The following is a 25800-nucleotide window of genomic DNA, read 5'->3' as shown; positions in this document are numbered from 1 at the left end:
TATAGATTCACTTCAGACACAGAAGTATATTCAACAGTAAACCAAATATTAATGGTTTATTTTTATTACATCTTCATGAACACATCTCATTTGAAAAATATACACATTTTCGGTAAAGCACTTAGATAAATTTTTGTTAAAATAACAGCACATCAAAATCCAGTTACTTGTCACACAAGTGATTTTCTGTAACTAGCCTATTCATTTGCACATTTATTTTTGACAAGGACAAAAGCCATATTAACAATGTAACCCTTATCGTTTGCTACAACAGCCACCAGTATTGAGACAAATATCAACAAGAACACATATTACTAAGTATATTTTATTGGTAACAATTTTTTTTAACAAATATGGATGTTCAAATCATAAAACACTTACTTATTCTCTGATAAATATTTTAAGCCCACTATTACCTTATATATGAGAAACCATATTAAACATATTTGCTTCAACAATTTTTTCTTTCTTAATAAAAAAAATAAAAGCTTTGTTAAAAAGTATGCACTGAAAGTATTTTATACAATGACCAAAACCAATTTAAGTTTTCATTTCATATAATATAAGATCAGGTTACATTGACAGAAATCAGTGCAGATTTGAGCTATACATCAATACACATATAACCGGGTACACATATTACTGAAATGAACAAAGATGGAAAGACATAAAATTTAAAAACTGCATTCGTGTCACTAAAAAAGGCATTTCTTAAATAACCAGCACAGAAAGAAAATGATAACAAAATAATATTTCCTTTTTATATTCACTGGATGTTTCGTGTGTAAAAATATTTTGTGACCTTGCCAATATCATGATTAAATTTTTTTTAAACATTAGTATCTTAATCTGTATTGAAGTTTAAAGGAGAGTAATAATTCCAGTAAATTTTTCAAAATAAAGATTTTATATAGTTAAACATCCTATACTCTCTGTTCATTTATTTCAAAATATGAAAAACGTGAAGTATACAATTATTTGATGACATTTTTCTAAATTCTTCACACAATTAATTTCCAGGAAAGCAACAAAGAAAAATTTAAATGTCAAAAACAAGTTAACATTTTAATTGAGGAATAAAATACCACAAAAGGACATTTTTACAATTTTCATAATTCAATAAATTATTTACCATAAATAATATCACTTTTCGAAACTAACAACATGTCAATCAAACTTCTAGCAATTCAAACAATTCTTTAAAATACATGTATATAAAACCATTTTCGTTGATTTACACTCAGCATGTGGAAATTTGTCCACAGTACAATTATATTTTTCATAGAAATTCACACATTTTTTACATTTTAATAAAGAATAGTGGTATATTTTTACCAGTCTTGAAGATTATATATATTTTTTTTAAATATTCTTTAAGAATTTTTTTTTCTTTTTCAAGCTATATGCAAGACCAATGATGAGACACACATTAAAACACAAACATTGACATATGAATTTTATCCAAAGCATTAAAAACATGTATGTAAGATGATTCAGACATGGAATAAAATTTACATATATCCACACATGAAATAAACTTGTTTTCAGCACTTCAAACATGAAAGACATCATACGACAAGACATACCTTATACACTTCCACACATAACCCCATCCCCATTTCCAACAATGAAAATGAACACTTATACTTCATTATGCAGATTTACACAATGTATATAAAAAAATATTACTTCAATCAAAGTTTGAACTGAATGCCTGGTGCTGTATGATAAAATTTGTGATAAAAAATTTAACATGTATTACAAATAGAGAACAGAAATCAAACTTGGATTAAACTGAATTTGAAATAAAAAGACTTACATTGGATTATACTGATTAAAAATATTTAGACAATTCTTTGAAAATATAGAAATCGCGATTCTTTTTTTTAATTATAAAGCCATGGCATTTCTTTGATTCTAGATAAATTTTAGTTCTACAATTTAACCATTTTCTTTCTTGTTTAAAAAAAATCAAACATAGAGAGAAATAATCTATTGTAATTATCTCACTTTATTTGCAAATTTAAATTTTTCTTATATCTTGATTATAAAGGGAGTATCAACTAAAAACATTAAAGCTTACCTATATATTTATTCGAACTTTTTTATATCAATTTTCTTCAGTGAAAATATTTCTTCTAAATAAATTGAAAAGAATACTTATGAAACATATTTATCACAGCCTTATGACATGTTTTCATTTGATGCAAAACTTTGTTAGCAAATTTAAGATGAGATAATGTCTCTTTACAATATCATTTCAAATTTATTTAGTCCTAATAAAATTATAAAATTTCCCTGAAAATGTTGTTATACACATAATGAATACATGATCTCTTATTATATCTGTGAGTTATCCATACACTTCAACTGCTTCATCAGGCTTCTTAACAATGATAGCGTCAGCTTTCCCTCTCACAAAGTCTTCAGTAATTATCACGGATTTTAAATCTGGAAGGTGGTACATAATATCTAAAAATAGTGACTCCTGAAAGGAAAGAAACATATGATCAGTTATCAGTACAAATTTGTCAAGTTGTCAACAGACCTTCTATCCTAGCTATGGACCTGCATTGAATTGGACTTAAATAGATTCATAGACTGAATTTCAGTTGAAATGTTTATTCGTTTTAAAAATAGATACAAACTTTTAAACCCTTGAGGAATTGCATTAGCTATGATATACATTTTTTTACTAAGAAATGTTACCTTTTTTAACATAAAATTACAAGAGAATCTTTCCAAAGGTCCATTTTCTTAAATGTGTCTATTTTTTTGCTAAATATGAATTAGACATTAAAACATAAACACTTTGTGTATAATTCAAATCAAATTTATATTGGTATTAGAATTTTATGACATCATTTGCTTGGTCTTAATTTCAAACTGAATACATATTATGAACAAATTTCAGCAAGTCATAAACAAAACAACAAAAGAAAAGAGGAGCTGGGATGGATGTATTTACACTTGTATGCAAATTTGTCTGCAATTTCATTTAAACCACTCAAGTTCCTGCAAAATAGTGCATCACATTTAAACATTTTACATCATAATTGAGAAGCGAATGTTTTATGATGTCAGTATGTAATTCAAAGACAGATCTAGGGTCATTCGGAGACAATTCAGCTGAATACCCAAAACAATGGAAACGACTACTTCCATCCATGATTTTGAAGGGGGTTGATATGTTTGGTTTTTTTTTTGCATGTCTTTTTGTCTTTTCCTTCTAGCAATGGTCCTTATTAGATTAAAAGTTTTTTTAATCAGACTTCTTTTTCTTTTAATATGTTCTAAGTGTATTCTGATAAATAAAAAAAAAATCACTTCTATTTCAAATCAATTCACTTACCATAATAGCTCTCAATCCTCTGGCACCAACTTTCTTTTCAAAAGCTTTCTCTGCTATTGCCTTTAAGCCACCTGCTTCTATTTCAAGATCACACTGTAATAAGACAATTTCTTATTAAACGATTTATATAATTTTACCAAGCAAAAACATTTTCAACGAAGTTAGGTTCTAATAAATGTTTGTGTATTGCAAACAAAAAATACTATACCTTAGAGATTGAACTCGTTGCTCTATTAACTTATCATTTAGGTTGTTAATTTCAGAAGAATTCCCCCCCCCCCTTGCATTTTTAAACAAAATTTACAATGCAAAAATGCTTAAAAGTTAATATAACAGACAGACAGCCCAACAACCTACTGAACATACACACACAGATGTAGCTTAAAATGTGTGTTTTCATAGAAAAATACTGTGGCAAGTCCACTCCCACATTTGTTTAGCAGAATAAACAATGACCAATATTTTATGTGAAATTTCATACATTATATCTTGGTCAATACAAAAATAAAAAGATGTAGTATAATTGCCAATGAGACAACTCTCAACCAGAGACCAAATGACATAGAAGTTAACAACTATAGGTCACCATACCACCTTCAACAATGAGCAAAACCCATACTGCATAGTCAGCTATAAAAGGCCCGAAATGACAAATGTTAAACAATTCAAACGAGAAAAACTAAGGGCCTGATTTATGTACAAAACAAAAAATGTAAAAAACAAATGTATTTTGCAAAGATTAGTTTTGAGTGGCTAGTTTGTGTTTTAAGGGTCCTACAATATACAGGCTACTTACATCATCTAATGCAAACATCTGTTTATACTGAGCTACAATAGAACTCTTGGGTTCTGTTAATATTCTTATTAAATCCTCTACAGTCAGATCTTGGACTGTTGCAATGATTGCTACACGTCCCACAAATTCTGGTAAGAATCCATAGTCTATGATATCTTTTTCTTCTAATTTTTCACGTAAACTGTTTCTCTCTTGAAATTCTAATTCTGCTTTGCTAATGATTGATTTATTTTTCTGTGCATTTAGTTCTGTTTCACTTGTAACTTTTGCTGCACCAAGACCAAAGCTAGACTGAAATGTAGAATTATGTATTACAAAATAATTAATATACTGGAATAAAAATTGTCAGCTTTGGCTTAACAACTGAAAATCCCCTGTTTATTGTTATGTGTGTACATTTATGATTGATTGTAACCTTCTTGTAACCAACTGTTAATAAGCTTTAAAGGTTTTATTAATTCTCAAGATAACCTTTCAATTTACATGCATTTTCAAATGACCTAAAATTTGAAATTGATCTTGCATTCAATGTTTGTATTACATATACTAAGAAAGTTGAGACCAAATCTCTTTTTATCTCGTAAGGTAGCGATACAAAGTTGGGATTGTGGTTTCGCATTTTAGGCCGGGGGATTTTTCAAATATGAAAGTTATTGTGCAATAGATTTTTAGACAGCTGATGACTAATTAGGCCTTTAAAGTGGGTTTATATGAACATTAAGATTGTTTTTTTACATGTTTTATGGGCTATTTTATGTTTGACTGTCTGTATTCTCATATCCAGACAGGTCAAAGGGCCAGAAATTATTGTAATGATTACCAATAAACTTTTTGAACAATTTTATGAAAAAATGAGACAAAAGACATTTAATATTTATTTGATTTTTTGATAGATACATGTAAATAGTTTCAGAAAAGGTATCACTGTAAGGGATTGAAATTCTACTTTTGGTCAAATTTTGGGGAAATATGTGACATCTTTGCACCCCTTTTTGCAATATTTTATAGGAAATAAATGTAGATTGTTGCCATGGATACACCTAAAAAATTATATTTACCCATTTTTACTACTGTAAATCAAATTAATGAAAGATACTGATTACATAAGTATGCACATATATGACATGTATATTGCTCCCTAAGACTCAACCTTTATGAATCATGAACTGCTCTAAATTGAGTTATTTCCATTTACAGTTTGACTCCAATTGAGAACTGACTTATGACTTACATCTTTAGTAACTCGTCTCCGAACTATTTCCTCTATTCCAGTAAAGGCTCCAGATAATATAAACAAAATGTTGGTAGTATCTATCTGAACAGTTTCTTTGTCTTTTAACCGTTTATTGGATCCTCTATCTTGTGGAATATTAACAACACTACCCTCCAATATTTTAAGCAGACTCTGTTGTACCCCTTCTCCGCCTACATCTCTAACATTTAAACCTGCTGTCTTCCTCAGCTTATCAACTTCATCCAAATACACAATACCTAAAAGAAATTTAATCCTTTATTATATATATATATATAAACAAATCTAAATTGAAAACAACGTTCAAACCTATGATTGCGTTGGATAAAAACCGCAATTTTTATACATGTGCATGCAAAACAAATCTCTTGGTAGAGGGGTCTAAATACAGCACAAACAACATTTTCCAAAAGACCAAAAAAGTGAAAAAGTATATTTTAACAAAACGCATTTGACTAGCAGGTCGAACAACTGATGTTCTTAAACCCTGCTGACTGCCATTGGCGATTGCCAAATAAACGGATCACCAGATGTAACAAAATGGATCTTATTATTGATTTATTACCAAACAGAAAACAATAAATTTGCGGAAAAGATGGTATACCGCAAACATGAGGTGCAAAAATTTGTACACCAATATATATATATATATATATATATATATACTGATTGATTGCCTGATGTTGTCTTAGAATTAGTCAGCTGATAAAAGTTTTTCATTTATTTGTGCATCATTAAAACTCATTTAAAGGTAGTAAGTGTCAAAACAGTAAAAGGGCTGTTGCATGTAAACATACATGGTACCAAGGGAAGTAATTTCAAAATGGGGAAACCACCTATTGAGGCAAATTAAGAATTTCACTTGACACCCATCTGTACTTTATATTTATAAAAATCATATGTCTTCCCTGGGTCCCATGTATGTTTTGACTAGCCCTTTACTGATTAAGATCAAAGAATGATAGAGTAGGCAGGAATGGGTTTGAGTGCAAGAAAATCTACTTTAATCAGATTATCCTACCACAGTTATTGTGTGCATGTCCCAAGTTAGAAATCTTGTCAGTGTTTTCCATGTCTACTTGATATTTACCCACATATCTAATTTAAAATAATAACATTATATGTATGTTTCATTAGAATTGTAGTTTTGATTTGCTGACAACAATCGTGAGGCCCTGCAAGATCCTATTTTATTTGTGTACTATAAAATACAACAGCTGACTGCACATGCTATTCGTGACAATGTTGAATAATGCATTAAAAAACAAACGAAACGCTTGATACAACTCTTAATTTCATAGTTGTAGCATAAAAATATAATTATAAGAACTTAACACTTCTTTTTATAATCTAATAGGGTTGTAAAACCCTTGATTATGTGCACAATTTTAAAATGAAGCGCAGAAATATACAAAATGTGCTTCGGTCAGCACTTTTACACCCCAATAAAATTACAAAAGTAACATTCAACTCTTAAATAAATATATGAACTATTGCAATTCCATATCCTCACTGTTAACATATGTTTGAATGTGTATGTACTTTTTAGTTCAGACAACAGTTTGTACTCAATCTAAATTATGTGTTTTGGTATTGTAACAGTACAGTATGATATTTCTTTTCCGAAATAACAACCTTATCAGAAGTGATCGAACCAAAGACTTAAGGTATATACTCCTTTACCTCTGTCCTAGAGGTCACAGTCCAATCCCCTGTGGAATAACTGTAGAGATAAATCATGATGTACTAACTCTCTGGTGTAGATAAATTACTAGCTCTCTGGTGTAGATAAATTACTAGCTCTCTGGTGTAGATACTTTACTAGCTCTCTGGTGTAAATATCCTTTAATAGTACTAGCTTTCTGGTGTAAAGATTCTTTAACTGGTTTAGATCTTACAGAAAATTATCATTCTGTCCTCTAGCCATGTGTACAAGACATTGTCACATTTTGCCCATATCTTTTATTGTCTACTAAACAAAGGGAGACAACACTTACCAGTTTGACATTTTTGTACATCCTGTCCAGCATTATGATACAACAACTCTATCACAGATTCTACGTCTTCACCAACATACCCAGCTGATGTCAGATTTGTACAGTCCCATTTCGCAAACGGAAGATTCAGACATTTAGCTAGGGTTTCTACTTGAAGTGTTTTACCTGAAAGACCAAAATATTACATGACTTAAATTTATACTGGTTACATTGAGATGTCAAATTGAAATATGTTTTGCATATTTAAAGCAGGTCATTTCAGAACTTCAATTTTCAAATCTCATCAGTAAGATTATATTTATACCTGTCAGGCAAATAACAGTTATGATGCATTGACCAAATTAGAATCAACATTCAGACATTTGATATAGGTTAAAAAAGAAAACACAGCCTTAATTATCTAAATTTTCACACCACAACAATCGGAATATCCAATATAGCTAGGCCAAAGTTTGCTATATATATCTGGCAGACCTATTCTGCAAGTATCTAAATGTTATTACATTTAACTGGAGAAATTCTAAGATTAGGAAATCAGTAGAAACAATGCGATATATATTTCTGCACCGTGTAACATTTACTAGTAAAGAGATAGTAAAGATACAAAAAATTGATACTGTAATATCAATAGGGAAATGCTGAAAGAAAAATATTTTTTTAACTTTAGAAGTAAATAACTAAGTATATTTTACTTACCTGTTCCTGTTGGACCTATCAGGAACATATTACTCTTTCTAATGAATGTTTCTACTTCTTTATTTGTTTCAATGATATCTATTTTTGGATATGGTTGTTGCTGCTGTGGAGTGGTTCCTAAACCAAGTGGACTTGTCTGAAGAGCTTCTGTAAGAAACAAAGGAATTTGATAAGGAAAATGATTCGAAACATAACAAAAACTGTGTGTATACGGTATTTTCAGTAAAATATTTCCTTACATCATTGTGTGTGACTACTATTACTGCAGCATACTCTTAAGTTAAATTTATCAAAAGAGCTGTTTAAAATCTTGTAATTCATTATAAGGTTTTGGTAACTTGAAATATGCGCATATTCTGTCAAACTGATTAAAACCAGATCTTTCACTTTGCTTTGTGAGATTAATTTGTCACTCGTGTACGATCTGATAACATCTAATAACGGTGTCATATTTGTTTTTTGTGAATTGTTTTGTCATAAATCAGATTGTCGGTTTTTTGTTTGAATTTTTTCACTTTTTGTCATGACCTGATTTAAATTTCATTTTAGGAATGGCTAACTCTAAGACATTTTCTGTGAACAGAACAGACTTTATTTAGCTTAGCTACATATAATCTTTAGGCTACTAAAAATATGGTTTTACTACATCTCTCATTTCGAAAGAATAATAATGAAAAGATTGATGAAAGTAATAGTGTTAATTTTTTTTCCTTCTGCAAAGTTCGGACTGATAGATGAGAATTTAATGCATTAGTGTGGCATATAAAATTATGTCCCTGTCAGTTCCAAATATAAGAAATGGACAACGGCAATAATTCAATCAAGAGAATTCATTGACAGCTCAAAATATAAGATGTAGACAATTGCATTAATTCTATAAACAGAATTAACTTCATACAAAATTCAGCTCAATATCTGCAGATACAACAGAAAAGTGTAGACAATTATAATTTTAATGAAACCTTCTTTCGTACATTAGGCAATAGTTTTGTTAAATATGTATAACTTGAATGAATGTATACCCTGTCTGTAATTCATTTAATACCCAAAAATTGACAACTAGAACTGCAAGAAAGACAAAAAGAATCCTGACAATTCCAATGGCATATAAAGTTTTCTATGTCCACATGGTGTGATTTCTTCAAAAGTATCTAATTTGGAAGGATTATTTTATTTCATTATTATGTAAAGCATACCACAAATCACCTCAAAATATGCAGACACAAAAGACAAAAATAGCATTACATGTACATATATTTCTGAATGTTAGAATACAAGAGTTAAAATTATGGCTTGATAAGCTACAGTAAATGCCCATCTGGAATGACATTTAAAAGTTCAAATATTTTAGAAATATTGTAACTAGTTGGAAAGAAGAATAAATATCAGATCCCATATTTCATACTGCATACATATATCTAAAACAATGTCCAAGATGAGGGAGAAAGTTAGAACAATTTGCATGATGTGAAAGAGAGGAGAGAGAAAGTTAGAAAAGAGAACTGTAATAAATAAAAGTGTTCATACTTTTATCCTCGTATCTGGTGATGAGCTTAGATGAAGTGGTTGTTGTCCCTGGTATTAGAATCAATGAGTCTGTATATGAAGATATCAGAAAGAATGTAAAGATGGAATCATGATCAGAAATGAGAAAAAAAATGTGAAGAAAAATTAAGAAGTGTAATTACAGAAAAAAATCGAAAAAATCTTTAAAGTGATTTATGAGAGTCTTACAATCTGACATTACTGTAAAGAACTTGTGAAACACTGAAAATGTAAACCATTTCTCTACTATATAATAGTGAAACTTTAATACATGATAAACATAGAAGTAAATTTTAAGTTTTATAAGGATGTTTTTAAAACTCAGATATTATATCAAGCTTATTTGCTTCATTAAAACTAATCTGTAAGTTTTGACTAAATTATAATGACTTCCCTCTCATTTAATTACTTTTCAAGTAGGACTTAATGCTGGGGTGATAAATAATCCTGTATTTGGATAAATAGTCATGTATTTTGATAAATATTCATGTATTTTGATAAATAATCATGTATTTGTCCATTATAATTATGTGCATGTTTTTGAGATATTTTTCTGCCATATTTCATAAGAATACAGATTTTTGTTTTAAAGGAGCGAATAAAATATAAATCTGGGTTATGAAAATATAGATTGCTGCACTATCAAAGGAGATTTTTTAAACAACATCCTCGAGAAAACAACATAAGCCTCCAATGAAGAAAGTGGAAAATCTATGCATCTTTATAAACTAGATAAGACTACTTCATTTAAATTAAGTAATATGAAGTTATGGTGGTTCAGTATGTAACAGATTAGTTTTAAGAATGACAAATGAAAGTAAATAATAAACCTAGATAATGATAAATTGCAATAACAGAAGTATCAGTCGTACTCAGTTTTTGTGCAAGTAATTTTTTCTCTCGTTTCGAAAACTTTTCAGACTTTCCTCTCCCTAGAAATAGAAGAAATGAGCATGATATAGAGTAAAAAGAAAAATGAAAAGATTGAAATAAATATGATGAAAAAGAAAATGACATAATGTATGGTAGAAGTCACATTCACCAGGCATGGATCCAGGATTTAATGTTAGGGGGAGTGCTCATGAGAATAAGGAGTTGAAGACAATATTTTGACAAAAAATGGTTGTAATTTTACCTATAAGTTACATTTGTTTTTCTTTATTTAGTGGGGAAGGTGCTAGTGCACCCTGTCTGAATCCACGCCTGTTCAAAGACAAAAAGACAATAAATTCATACATGTACTCACTCAGTACATGTACATATCAATTTGCTCCGTCATAGACAAGACAGAAGAAGACAGATACATCTTGCTCTACAGAATCCAAAGAGTCTGTATCCCTCAAATGAACAGCACAACAAAAAGGAAATGTATGACCACAGTTTTATACTTCATTGGAATGAATACCCATCAAAATGATATCAACAGGAATGAAATAATTTGTCATTACACAATGACAGAAATAAAAGGAAACATCTCCAATCAATTTAAAAAAAAAATATTTCAGAGCTAAATGAATGAAATTTTACAACATTGATAGTACAAATTTCAACTGGACATGATTGATTGATTGTTGATTGCTTATCATCCTCAACTAGACATGAAGAATTTCGAAGGGAGGAACAAATATCAAACCCTTGTTACAACTGCAAGAAGTCAAGATGCCAAAAATTAATTATAGATATATAACATCAATGATTAATTTATATAAGATCTGATTTGCTGCTAATTCTTTTTAGGTAATTTATTTTGTTTATTTGCAAATTATCATATTTTGACAAAGAACATTTAAAATTTGCATCATATCTGATTACAATTGATTTTCATACAAGCAATCCTTTAAAAAGTAAAAATTCCACCAAGTAAGGTTTTCTGTCTCTTTGAGCAAATATAATTAGCATTGCATTTATTAACTTCTTAGGGAAAAAGTAGATTTGCGGAAGTAATTTGTATAATCAAAAGTTATAAAATCTGGCTAGTTATTTCAAAATTTGTTAAAAACGAACTACAGGTATTCAATCCACAACCAAACATTGACAAAAGTTGTTTTACCTTGATACTGAGTCTGGAAAGGGACCACCTTTCCTGAATTTCCTAGGAATGCTGAAACAAAAACAATATAAATCCTGTTATAACCTTGTCACTATTAGTTAAGTTAACATATCTTCACCTTCACTTGACCTTTAGTCTAAAATAACAATCTGGACAAAATATATAGAAGAATCCTAGTGTTCACACCTCCAAACTAGAAATTTGGGGTATAAATCAATGAGGCAGCAACCCAACCACCAATTGAAAAAAAAACACCTAAAAACTGAAAAAAATTTCACAATCTCAGTCTCCCAGTTTGTATATGCCTAACAATATGGTAAATTAAGTTTGTCTAGTGTATTTGATAACACAAAATATAACACATAGTAATAAAAGAAAGTCATGAAAGTTAGCTGTTTGAGATATTTTAAATGCAATATCATCAAAATATGTGTATTTGCATATTCAAGAAAAATGTCTCAGACAGTTTTGTTTAACTTTTAAAATTTTTTCTTAAAAATATGTTTTTAAAGTAAATGGCTGTGACTGATAAGATGGTGAAACAAGATGACAGGTGCCAAGTGATAGCAATATCTCTGTAACATTGTGCAAATGAAATTGTATTCCTTATACAAAATGTACATGTAAATCAGTATTAACCTTTTACTTATTTGCTTCTGAAAGTACATGAGAATTATTTCAATTTCCTAATGAATATAATATATTATTTTTTTTATCTGCTGCAGCTGATGAATTTCTAATTAAAAAGTGAGCATGCAACTCAGTTTTAAAATCCTGTAAAGAAATATTGCTTATCATAATCTTGTAGGTACAAATTATTTATCCCCTTTTACATCATGTACATAGTGCAGTTGCATTGAAATATAAAAGAAACTCATCACATATACCAAGCTTACAATTTTGATTGCCAGAAGCATGTTTTGTAAGCTTATAATTTTGATCGCCAGAAGCATGTTTTGTAAGCTTATAATTTTGATCGCCAGAAGCATGTTTTGTAAGCTTATAATTTTGATCGCCAGAATCATGTTTTGTAAGCTTTGATCGCCAGAAGCATGTTTTGTAAGCTTATAATTTTGATGGCCAGAAGCATGTTTTGTAAGCTTATAATTTTGATCGCCAGAAGCATGTTTTGTAAGCTTTGATTGCCAGAAGCATGTTTTGTAAGCTTTGATCGCCAGAAGCATGTTTTTTAAGCTTATAATTTTGATCACCAGAAGCATGTTTTGTAAGCTTATAATTTTGATCACCAGAAGCATGTTTTGTAAGCTTATAATTTTGATCGCCAGAAGCATGTTTCGTCCACTAAAGACTCATCAGTACAAGCAAATGTACAATACCTCTGAACTGCAATTCAAAATCCTTCATTTTTACATCAGTTTCAACCTGTGAAGTTTTCTGTTGTTGCTCACTCATTATCTTCTGAATCTTTCTGGCATGTTGGTACACTTGTGTAGCAAGATATTTCTTGCATTTCTTTTGTCCTATTACATGCTGGTCCAAAAACTTATGAATCTATTAAATAACATAAACATTTTTCAGTTATTACAAACTGATTTCTACCTTAGTATTGTAAGTTGTTACTGGATCATGCTTTGGTATAAAAGGGACACAGTGTCATCAGATTTTTTTAAGACCATGGAAATATAACTAGTATGCTTTTGAAACATAAAACCCTTCTCAAGAACCAGACACAATTAACACACACAGTACTTTCAAGTCAGTCAGGGGGATTTTAATCTGTTGTAATTAATCAGGATTTTTAAATTCTTTGTTTTTGTTGTTGAACAAAGTAGGTTTGTATGACTTATATCTGTTACCATGGTTACCAATGATAACCTTCATCTAGTGTTTTTTTAAATGACCAGTAACAATTAATTCTTTTCATACTAATTGGCCATCTATCAACTCACTATAACATTTATAACCAGAATACAATTTTTACTCATTATATCCAAGTCAAAACAATATTTTTTATAAGAATGTTCGTCTCTATACATGTATATCTTACATCTTCAGGCTTATAGTTGACAGTGATTTCTGGTTTAGGTGGTTTTGGTGGTTCTGGAGAACTAATTGGTTCTACTATGATGCTGGCTTTACAGTCCTCATTCTGGCAAACCAATACCGAAAATTTCTTTTCTGTAAACAGAGAAAGGTTTCCACATTAAATACATTGTTTTCTGTAAACAGAGAAAGGTTTCCACATTAAATACATTGTTTTCTGTAAACAGAGAAAGGTTTCCACATTAAATACATTGTTTTTTGTAAACAGACAAAGGTTTCCACAATAAATACATTGTTTTCTGTAAACAGACAAAGGTTTCCACATTAAATACATTGTTTTCTGTAAACAGACAAAGGTTTCCACATTAAATACATTGTTTTCTGTAAACAGACAAAGGGTTCCACATTAAATACATTGTTTTCTGTAAACAGACAAAGGGTTCCACTTTAAATACATTGTTTTCAAAAGCCACATACCAATGGCAATTGAGATCCATTATAATTTTTATTCTTGTAATCTGCCATAAAGACTACGAGGAGGCCCAATATGTCCCAGAACAAATATATAATTGAAATATAGCTTGAATTCTGTCTACAACATTAATATATTCAGTAAATAATAAATTTCGGATTTCTTACATTTGTACTTAGCAAATACAGTACATTTTAAGTCATATGACTACTGTTAAATAAACCTTCATATGATGAAGACATAATCTTTTAATCAGTTTAATTGAGGTCTGGAGCTGGCATGTCAGTAACTGCTAGTAGTCTGTTTTACTGAACTAGTATACATATTTGTTTAGGGGCCAGCTGAAGGACGCATTCGGGTGCAGGAGTTTCTCGCTGCATTGAAGACCCATTGGTGGCCTTCGGCTGTTGTCTGCTCCATGGTTGGGTTGTTGTCTCTTTGACACATTCCTTATTTCCATTCTCAATTTTACTTTGTATATATTGATAATTATGCATTTTCAAATTTGTACATACATACATGTACATGTATGTCTATGTTTTAACATATCATGGTTTCAAAATAAAATCTGCAGCTTCTAAAACAGGTTTTATGCTATTATTGATCTCAACAAGTATCTGAACTATTACTGGACTATGTTTATATTACAATTTAAATAGTACTAAAATACAAATTCAATATTAATTCACATTTCAAATATAAGAATATAAGATATCAAAGGAGATTGCTAATGAGACAACTATCCACCAGAGACCAAATGACACAGATGTTTAACAACTATAGGTCACCATAAGCCCTTAAAAAATGTTCCAAACCCATACCACATAGTAAGCTATAAAACTCCCTGACATGACAAAATGTAAACCATCTTTTCATAAAGAAAGTCACAATTCTCTCACTCATTTTATAGCAGAGTCACTTCAATCAAAATCCTTAATTAACATAAACACTAGAATAGCTTGTGTCAAAGAAGTCCAAAATTCCAGAACTTTCGTATGAATCTTATAATCAAAGATCCCTTGCTGACTAATATGATTTTACTTTCGCTTCTCATTTCATAAATAGACCTGTATTCACAAATTAACCATAAATGTTGAATACAGTTTAAGTGTCCTAATTTTTGTATTGATTTTCTTAGTATCCAAGACATGTTTGATGACAAAATATTCAAAAAAAGTCTGCATATAAATGCAAAGCTACACTGGTCATTTACAATTCTAAATTTCACGAAAAGGTCATTCAAAGACAGAGTAAACAGTAAACAGACATTTAAGGTTGGGATAGAATAATTAACTTACCTTTACCAGCTAAATCATATTTGTTTTCATGGCCACATTTATGGCACTTAAAAGATTTAATGTCACCAGGTGGTTTGCCACTTTTTCCTCCTCCTCCACCTCCTTCTTCTCCCCCTCCTCCATCTTTGCCAGTACACATGAATCTGTAACTGCTTGGTGCAGCACTTTTTTGTTGCCATACTTTGAAAATTCTTACATCAGATATCCTCTGCACACAAACTGTAAATAAAAACATAAAACAACTGTTCAGCAACACAGAAAGTTGTCTCTTGGCTATTAACATTTAAAAACATTGCAATGTTTTACAATTAAAACTATAAACATTTTGATGTTGCCTAGTTCATTTCAGAGCCTGCTTTCAAGGCAGCTCTGAATCCCTAAACTGTGTTGGACTATGATACTGATTTTGGTAGAAACAGGTAGATTCCAATTCCTGATGGTCCTTGCAAAGAAAGATTGGCCCTACGCATCTGTACTGGTTCTTCCTTGGTAGAAGCAGTCTGTGACCAGCAGTATTTTACTTTTATAATCTTCTGTTATTGAGCTTCTGTCTCAATTTCCATTAAAATGTTAAATGGGCAAACTGGATCCCTGCATCCTTGAACTAACAAGGTCAATGTGCTCGCTCACCATTTTTTTCAAGCACTTGTCTGTATTCTTATGTACAATATTGAATCCTACTAACTTACATAAATATTGTTGAGAATACTGCGGGAGTCACAATGTCGCGTTTTACCTATTGTATCTAGGGTTGATGTCAGTGCGGGACATAGCCTTAGCATTCAGAAATATATATGAAGTAAACGTTAAACAGTATGGTTGTGTTTCTGCTTTCTATATTACGATATATGATTTAGCCCCGACATTTATGGTGCCGTAACCAAAGGATTATATTGCAGACGGAGAAATTGAAGAAATATATATGATGTATACATGTACATTAAACAGTATGGTTGTGTTAAATTTCTGCTGTCTTTTTTATGATAGTTGATTTACATGTAGCCCCGACATTTATGGTGGACGTCGCGTTTTACCTATGTATCTAGGGTTGACGTCAGTGCGGGACGTAGCCTTAGCATTCAGAAATATATATGAAGTAAACATTAAACAGTATGGTTGTGTTTCTGCTTTGTATATTACGATAGATGATTTAGCTCTGACAAATATATCAATTTTATCATTCATCACATTTATCTCAGCTGCTGCAATTGTATATAGGAAAATCATCCAAATCAAGATATTTGATCCCCTTTCTCAATATACTAACACAGATTTTAAGCCCATTAAAGCCACAAATGTCCTAAAAGAGGGGTCGGAGGGGGTGCCATCCCGACTTACAGAAAAATTAATGCTGAATCCAGAATTTCTGAAAAAATAAAGCAGTATCTCCTGATTTCAAAAAAAAATCATCAATTCCCCATCCAAAGTCCTGCTAAGTGTAAATCCTGAATTCCCGCAAGAATAAAGGCCCAATCCCAACTTCCAGAAAAATCTTTGCACCCTTATCACCAAGCATTACGTCATCTAATTACTTTAACAGAAAGATACCAGTAGGAATAAAAAAAAAAAAAATTCCTTTGATGTGTATCTATATTTAAATATTTTTAATCACATATTCTGCATGCAACAGTTCATAATCTTCAATCATATAAAGCTGATACTGTATATTCGAAGAAGCATATATCGGTGTCTCCAGCATGCCCAGACTGATTATATTAGTAGTATATGGTGTAGTTAAAGTGCTGCCACCATTGACCTTTACTAGATATCTACAATCAAGAAATAATCAGTCATTTATTCATGACTGGGTGTGCTTTTAATAGAATTATGCCTATAAATGTTAAAATAATAATAGTTGAAAATTGCATTTTTTCCCCATGTTGTTGATACATTTCCCTCACTTTTCATCATTGACATCTACCTCATAACAGTTTGGAAAATACTTACCAATGTTTCTTCTAAAGGTAGAAGCAACCATATGACGTACAGGGCTACTGCAAAGTCTTATTGATGCCGACATATTTGTTGATATTAAATTTCAATGGATTGCTATCTATTAAAAATGTTACTTTGCATAAACTTTATCGCCAATGGGTAAGTATTCAAACAGTAGTGTTTAATACAAGTCCAAGTACTTAAGCGCTATCGCATATAACGAAATGTTGTGATTTGCAGAGAGAATATTCAACATTAAACAGCTTTATATAAGAATTCTACTAGTCTTCCATCTCAACGATTGTTGACATTTTAAGGTCAAGGTTACAGGGAGAAACCGTTTTGTTCACAGAAAAAAAAAACATATAAAAAGATATTTAAAAACTATGACTGCAAATGTTTGAGTTTTGATACTTTAAGAAATAATACTTTTGAAATTTGATTGATTGCTGTTGTTTAACTAAATATATTCCTCATTTTTTAAATAAAATATAAATTCCGACATTGCGTGTTTGGAATTCTCCCGAAAGATGGCCGCTTCCACCAGTCAACAATTTTATTCTTGACAAGGCCAATGGCAGGCCGAGGCAGGGGTAGAGGAAGAAATGTATCCTTCAACGTAGAAGCTTTGGGAATCAACAAGGGAGAAGTACTTTCAGGACCGGTTCTTCAACCGCCACCGCTCTTCCCGGTAAATAGAAATTAGGAAGCATGGATGTCATTGAAAAATTATCTAAGTGATGATGAAATAGATTGATATAAGACCAGTGGCAAATATTTCATGTTCACAATACAACCTAATCTATTGCAGTTGAAGCACCTTTTCACTAAAAAAAAATAGATTTTTTATCTGGCTCAAAGTTATCTTTTTGTCTGTATCTGGTAAATAAAAACCCTGTGAATTTTTATGGTTTTTATGTACCAGAATGTCCTATATATAGCTACCACAGAGTAGTTAACCTGTCGAAAAATTTAATTTTCCAGAGTCAAAAGTCGATAATATGAAAATATTGATTTTGTCTATTAAACACTCTATTAAACATGTTAGAGCAATGCTGTCGAAATAAATTCAAGAAAAGAAGAAAAATCATTTTTTTATTAATGTAAGTTTTTAAAAATCTGAACGTCAAAGGGATATAATTCTACCTCCAAAATAAATTACCTGTACCAGTAAATATAAAAACACTTGTATAAGTATTACCCCTGACTGATATTACAAGACAGACAATTAAGAAACCTACATTTTTGCCAATACATTTTAAAAATGTTTGATTGATTGATCATTGTTTGTTTTTGACACCCATTCGCCATTATAAGAAAATAAGAGAAAGACAAGTACATGTACCAACTATATAAATTAAGATTTATTTTTAGTACAAGAAATAATTAAACAACAGATCAGCTAGGCAGAATATGCATAATGGGTTGACTGAGATGCAGAGCAGGATACTAAGACTTCTAATAGAAGAAGGGGTTTTATTTCATTTAATGATTTCTTTCATACATGTACATTGTAGCTTCAGATTTTTTATTGCTAACTGTCATTCCAAATAATAACTGAACCAGATCTGTGTTTTAAGAATCAACACATATTGTAATTTGATAAATTAAAAAACTTTTTTCCAAAATACATTTATCACATGGTTTTTAACCCCAGATTTGGCTCTGTTTTATTTTTTTTGCCTGTTTAAAGTCTAGAAATTAAGCTATTTCAAATGGTATCACTGTGCATGCAGATGCACACAATTCCTTAATGTAGATCGTAGAATTAATGTGTAAAGAGGAATGATATGGACACTAATAACAAAATTTCAAAAATAAATTATTGTAGACACTTCTCACAGCAACCCAACAACACAAAAATATATACTTCATCTCATAAACAAACTTGAATATCATCATTGAGGATTTTTCAGATAGTGTAGAAATTAGAGGAGGTGTATTGTTATTTTTTATCGCTAATTATAAATTATCAAGTTACTCTTAGTACCATGTATATGAATTGATTTTTTTTTCATTATTTCTCTGTATTTTAGCCACAAGAATTCAAACCAGTTCCACTGAAACAAAGTGAAGACTATGAATATATTTGTGCATTGAAGAAAGAGTTCATAGGTTTTATGAAGAAGTCCCCTTATTACATACAATCCAGGGAAAAAAGGAAAGATATTGATAGATATTCAGATAAATATCAATCAGGACAAGACACATTGGGACAATGGAATCCAGGTAAAAATATTTATGAATGTTATAACCCGAATAATTCAGTCCCTCCTCGTGATCGACTCTCCCACTCGCGAGTGCCTGAATTCTTTATACAATAAAAACGCATCACGAATCCAGGATTTTGATTGGTGCTCTCTGTGAGAGAGAGCCAATCAGCTAATAGCTCAATGTTAGCAAGATATATATATCCCAAGCCAATTCCAAATGATTATTTGACGATTTTTTATTGACAAGATCTTCAGGCATTAATGTAGCAATCGTAGAGCAGTGGAATATAACGACTGAATTATTCGGGTTATGAATGTTATGGGAAATATTATACAGAACAAGAAACATAACAGCAATAAAATCAAGAATCCATTGAAAACTTGCATATCAGTGCACCAAACTTGAATGTCTCTCATACTTTGTGATCTAAAATAATAATCACTTTCAAGCACATAACCACAGAAACATGATGAACCCATATCAGGAATTCTTCAGGAAGTCGCTGTTTTATTATTTTTATAAATCATAACTCTTGAAACAATATTGACCTTAAAAGTTACATTTAATGTAAAAATTACTAAATGAGTTTGATGAAAATTTAAAAAGTTTTGTTTTACTCATAAATTGTTTTTTTCTCTCACAAATCCAAAATTACCACTCAAGAATAGCAAAAGAGAGGTGAAACAAGAAATAAAAGCGCAATAAAAGCAAGAATCCATGAAACACTTGCTTATCAGTGGACCAAACTTGAACTGTATTAAAGTGAAGCATGCAAGTGACAAGATGTTGAACAGGTTTTTGGATAACTATTACAGTTATGAATAAAAATATTTAACTCACAATGATGTCTTATGCTTTAAAAAAAAAAGTGCATTAATGGTCATTGATCTTAGTTTCAAACCTATATAAATCATTTGAATATATATGTTTTTATTGGAATTGGCAGATTGGAGAATGTTTCCAGATGAATTGAAGCCTGCAGAGAAGAAAGTTCATAAGTTTGGTAGCAGTAAAACTATTAAACCAAACATTACACCCTCTAAAAAGCTGAAGACAGTAGAAAAAGAAATAACTAAAACTTTGGAGGTAAGGACATGATAATCATATTTCTTGATGTAAATACTTAATATCAGATTTCCTTTTCCATAATTCAAGTTCAGTATGAAAATTTTTCTCTTAGGGCAGTTTGGTTTAACCCTGTTATATTGTATTGTGGGTTGCTGTCTTAATGGAGCATGACCCACATCTCCTTTTTTCATACATAGATATTATCAGAATTATTCCATAGCAAGAAATTTACAGTTAAAAACTATTTTCAAATTGAATGAATAAATAGAAGATACCTATGGTAACTGGTAAACTATATAGCTACCCTACTAAAAACCATGAGGGAGTCACAGGATACCTTACTAGAAAACAGACAATCCTGACAACTATGTTTAACATGTTTAAGGTTCAGTTTCTTGAGAGAAAAAAGTCATTTTTCATCTTTGTATGATTTTTTCTCACATTTCTGACTTAGTTACAGACATTCTCCATGAGAAAGTGGTAGGTTAAGCTAGCTTTTAATGTGCCAAACCCTCTATTTTTTTATGTTCTTAAAGTATTTTAAAATATGAAGCCTCCAACACAAAACAAAAGATAAAGGATATCTTTTAAGTATCCACTGTCTTGACTCAATAATAATTACTATGGTGAATATACATATACTGTCTTATTATGGTTAATTATTTATAATTTAAAGTTTGATACTTAGATTCAACAATTTTGTATGAGATTTTCTAAGTCCCTTAACAGTAAGCAGACAAGATAATGCAAATAATTTTCTGGTGTTTGGACTGAATTTCATAGCATTTTCTTAACTTTTTATCAATTTCAAATGGACAATCAGTATTTTAGAATTCATAAATAAAATATAAAGGAAGAATATAGCTTGAAACATCTATAAAATCAATGTGTGTTGCCACTTGTGTGACACCTGCAACATTTTGACATATCGATCCTACATTCTGTTGTTAGTTTCAACATGTAAGTTAAGTCTGTGATAAACAATTTTTTTAGACATCAATAACTTTGCCAAACCTTCATGGAATTTTTAAGAAACTTTTGAAGGACAGAAAGTTTTTTATGATCAAAAGACGGTAACTAGAGCAAAATTTTGAAGTTTTTTTTCATTTTTCTGTAATTTTGTTGACAGAAACTGGAGAAAAAAGAAGCTGCCATGACAGATAAAGAAAGAGAGGAAGATGAGGAAGAGGAAGGAGCAAACCCAGAAAAGAAAATAGAGGAGGATCTAGATGATGCTGATGAAGATATCGAGGAAGAAGAGGTATTAACAGTGTATAAGATGGAAAGAAATTTGTCATAGTTAATTACATTTATATTGAAGGCTCTATCATAATAACACAGGGATCAGAAATAGTTACGATTTTACCATAAAATTAGAGGGGCGGAACTACAGTAATTGTAATTTTATCATGAATCTAAAGGGCAGAAGTAGTCACAATAATATAATAAAATTGGATGTGTATGTGGATGATGTGTCAACAACATCAACAACTATTAAAGTTTGTGATTAGGGTACACAGGCAAGATATATCTGGAGGGTACCCCCTTAGATCACAAGGTCATGTTTAAAAATTTCTTCAGGTCACCAGGTCACTTTTAAGCGAACTATACATGTCTAACTTGATCTGATATCTTGGTTATGAACATTTTTAAAGGTTACAAGGTCACCCACCAAACCCTTAAGGTGGCAGCTCTGATTTGACCTGGTTGGAGCCACATATCTGTGTTAGACACACTATCATGTTGTATGTATTCTTATTTTGACTCAGTAGAAATACACAGGAATTCCACCATTTTTTAACTTCCTTATATATGTTTGACATTGATGGACTGAGGAATTTAAATTCATGCATCAACTCTTTCATAAAACAAAGACATTGACTTTTTTATGCTTACCTATTCTATAGGAAACAGATTATATATTGACCTACTTTGACAATGGAGAAACATATGGTGATGATGATGATGAGGATGATGGGGATGGCCCAATATATTGAATCAACACTTCCCTCCAAGGGAGATTCAGATAAACAGTGACGAGGATGTGTAAAAAAAGATGAGGAAACTTCAGAAAGTCATTAACACCTCTGACATTAACTGTACACAGGTTAAGATCCACAATTAGACTACATCTCTGTGAACCGAAGAAATGATGAAATATGTAGAGTGAAATGAAAAGCTCATGTGTTGCAGTTGATACATTCAGATATAAATAAAAACTCTAATTGACAACAAAAAGGCTGTTTGTGATTTTAATTTATTTAAAATGTTTTCAGTCATATTATAAATGCACTGTATAAATTTGAGAAGAGGACTCTCATTTGGGCCTCATTCATAATATATGTACTGTAAACTTGATACTTGAATATTTTTTACAAGTTGTTATTTTCATGATTTTCAATGCAAAAACTTTTCGTGTTTGGGTTGAATTAGTGTATTGAATTTAAAGTGTACCCTCATATTGTTAATTTGTACATACCATTTATTTGGGGGATATTTTTACATGTTCACAAAAATCACCCTAGCACAAGAATATCACAATTTACAGTATTTATTATTTTATTTATACCCCTCAAAAGGAAGTTGGGTATCATGGTTTACCTCTGTTGTCCTTCCATCTGTGACACATCTCTGTCGCATTTTAATCAGTTTCTACAAAACAAATTTGTGACTTACCTACTGCCTGTTTGCTTCATACAAGTATTTTATTCACATTGATGCACTCAAATAAGAAAATTTTCTACCCATTTTTCTCAGCAACTACAGAATAGATCTTCTTGTTTATTTGTTAGCAAGGTTCTTATTAGTAAGTTTTACTGTTGGACACATTTTAAGATCCATCACTTAACTACTGCTCTTTGCCACATACATGTATGTTCTTCAGGTTGATGCATATAAAGCTGTTTGTCACATTTTTCTCAGCAACTATAAATCAGAGCATCTGGATATTTGATACAAAGCTTTAATTTGCTAAGTTATACCATGCAACATATTTTTAGATCTCTCACTTATCTACTTCATGTTTGTCTCATATACCGTAAATTGGGTTATTTTGGTTGTAGTTTTATTTTGGTTTAATTGGTGCCTCAAGTGAAAGTGCCAAAATAAAACACACGAAAATAAAGCTAACACTAAAAATTGAAACACCGAAATCGCGTATCTGTATGATAATATCGTAATGCTAATTATTGGGAAATATATTTCATGCTATTATATCGTCCGTATATTTCCTACAATTCTATACATAGTCAAATCTGCAAATAAATACCTGGTATAATTTGACAACACCACTATATTTTTTTCTACTTAATTGTCAATTTTCTGAAATTGTTAAGAAATCATATATATTGTTGATTAGACGCCGTTATTGGTAATTAAAATATCAAAACTCCTTGTAATCCTTTATCTTCAATTGATTAACATGTACTGCCGGAGGCATAAGAATTAAAATTTAGATCCTTAATCGTCAATAGATTAACATGTACTGCAATAGAGATAATGATTAAAATTTGTAAAAAAATAAATATTTAAAAAGTGATTGTAATGTTTTAGATTTTATTTTCATATTTTCTTTCAGCTTTGAACCCCGAGATACGGAATAATTTCGTTCCAAAATTTAACACATCTATTGGATGAAGCACCAAAATTACACACACCAAAATAAAACACATGCCTTTCGAGAGAAAACCGCCATAATATCCCGACGCCAAAATTTCCCAATTTACAGTATTAAACAGGGAGATGTGATATGATTGCCAATAGCACTATGCATCATAGACCAAAGAACAAGGATGTAATCAAAATGAGCAAAACCCCGTACCATGTATTGTCCGAGGATAACAAAATGTGAAACTATTCAAAAGAGAAAACGAATGGCAGAATTTAAGCTATTAAAATAAAATGAAAAACAATAATGTCCAACTACTGGACTACATGCTCCTTGCTTGGGACAGGCACATAAAGAAGGCAGAGAGAGAGGATTTAACATGTTTGTTGGGCTCACCGCTATAGACTGTGGTCAGTGGTGTAACAGTTGACATTTGAACAAACTGTAATGTATGTTCTTTACACTGTAGCACATATAAGAATATCAGAAATATTGGTTGCATTTTAGATTTTTGGTACCAAACTTCAAATTTTTAAGCTCTAAAGAGAGGCGACAGATACCAAAGGGACATTCAAACTCATAAGTCGAAAAAAACAACTGAAAACTCTATTGCAACAAAAGAAAAAGACCAACAGTATATAAAACACAACATAGAAAACTAAAGATTGAGCAACCTGAACCCCACAAAAATGGGGGGGGGGGGGGTGACCTCAGGTGCTCCGTAAGGATAAGCAGATCCTGCTCCACATGTGACAACCGTCATGGTACTTCTATAAAATATGTTGATAAGTTATATGAAATGATTTAGCATTAGGCAATAGCGGATTGGTAATTGACTTTTACCTATCCCTAAGACATCACCAAATTCATAAACCAACAGTCTTGTAAATTTTGTAACCCTGAAACTTGACCGAATGTGATATTTTGAAACTGAAACAACTTTTTCATGACAAAGGATAGACAAGACTGTTACCGATATAAACATCACAGACATTCAAAAAATAAAACTACGAAGGACAACACTAAAAACTAAACCAAGAGAAACATGAACCCCTTTTAAACAAAACTAGGGGTGATCTTAAGTGATCAGGAAGGGTAAGCAGATCCTGCTCCACATGTGGCACCAATTGTGTTGCTGATGTAAGTACAAACCCGGTGATAAGTCTAATTCGGTAGGTCACATTAAGGTGTTAAACATCCTGGGATCCATCACGTTATATCTACTTCCTGTTTGCCATTAGCTTTTGCATGTATTTTTTAAACATTGATGTATTTGGGAAATTTTTTCATAGTAACTACATATCAAAGGTTCGTGAAATTTGGTTAATAATGCTAAGCCTATCTGTGTACTTATCTATTTTCTATTGTTTGCTTCCACAATGTTAGGTATATATGTATTCCATTTCACACAAAACCAATAGCAGGGGTATATATAACTCTCAATACATCAATTTTGATCACGTCAAACCAAAAGAGATCAAGTCAGATATTTAACTTCTGTAAAATGTCCCTGG

General features: G+C 30.9%; 2 protein-coding genes across 2 annotated transcripts; one reads left to right on the top strand and one right to left on the bottom strand.

Moving 5' to 3' along the window:
- Nucleotides 1-309: 309 nt before the first annotated feature.
- On the bottom strand, nucleotides 310-17714 carry LOC127734068 (ATP-dependent Clp protease ATP-binding subunit ClpX-like). The gene is made up of 11 exons (XM_052243694.1): nucleotides 17410-17714; nucleotides 15463-15681; nucleotides 13697-13827; nucleotides 13026-13200; nucleotides 11689-11739; nucleotides 8094-8240; nucleotides 7398-7562; nucleotides 5380-5639; nucleotides 4149-4439; nucleotides 3353-3445; nucleotides 310-2488 (listed from the first exon to the last, which is right to left on the bottom strand). The coding sequence occupies exons 1-11, from the start codon at nucleotides 17480-17482 to the stop codon at nucleotides 2354-2356; spliced, it is 1740 nt and encodes a 579-aa protein (XP_052099654.1). The 5' UTR covers nucleotides 17483-17714; the 3' UTR covers nucleotides 310-2353.
- Nucleotides 17715-17906: 192 nt separating this feature from the next.
- On the top strand, nucleotides 17907-23229 carry LOC127734078 (DNA-directed RNA polymerase III subunit RPC7-like). Its single transcript, XM_052243703.1, has 5 exons — nucleotides 17907-18088; nucleotides 19434-19626; nucleotides 20558-20697; nucleotides 21809-21940; nucleotides 22587-23229. Exons 1-5 carry the CDS (start codon nucleotides 17972-17974, stop codon nucleotides 22674-22676), a joined length of 672 nt encoding a protein of 223 aa, XP_052099663.1. The 5' UTR covers nucleotides 17907-17971; the 3' UTR covers nucleotides 22677-23229.
- Nucleotides 23230-25800: the final 2571 nt, after the last annotated feature.

This window comes from Mytilus californianus, unplaced genomic scaffold (genome assembly GCF_021869535.1).
Source record: "Mytilus californianus isolate M0D057914Y unplaced genomic scaffold, xbMytCali1.0.p SCAF_3, whole genome shotgun sequence".
Lineage (NCBI taxonomy): Eukaryota > Metazoa > Mollusca > Bivalvia > Mytilida > Mytilidae > Mytilus > Mytilus californianus.
This window is presented reverse-complemented; position numbering and strand designations above follow the sequence as displayed.

What these genes read in the sequence shown, in the direction of transcription:
- LOC127734068 (XM_052243694.1), bottom strand. Translation starts at nt 17,482, where the DNA reads ATGTCGGCATCAATAAGACTTTGCAGTAGCCCTGTACGTCATATGGTT. An exon ending in TTTCCAGACTCAGTATCAAG is followed by an intron (nt 8,241 to 11,688) that starts GTAAAACAACTT and finishes TGTTTCTTACAG; the next exon opens with AAGCTCTTCAGACAAGTCCA. An exon ending in AGATGTTTGCATTAGATGAT is followed by an intron (nt 3,446 to 4,148) that starts GTAAGTAGCCTG and finishes GTCTTATTACAG; the next exon opens with TGTGATCTTGAAATAGAAGC.
- LOC127734078 (XM_052243703.1), top strand. Translation starts at nt 17,972, where the DNA reads ATGGCAGGCCGAGGCAGGGGTAGAGGAAGAAATGTATCCTTCAACGTA. An exon ending in ATTGGGACAATGGAATCCAG is followed by an intron (nt 19,627 to 20,557) that starts GTAAAAATATTT and finishes TGGAATTGGCAG; the next exon opens with ATTGGAGAATGTTTCCAGAT. An exon ending in AAATAACTAAAACTTTGGAG is followed by an intron (nt 20,698 to 21,808) that starts GTAAGGACATGA and finishes TTTTGTTGACAG; the next exon opens with AAACTGGAGAAAAAAGAAGC.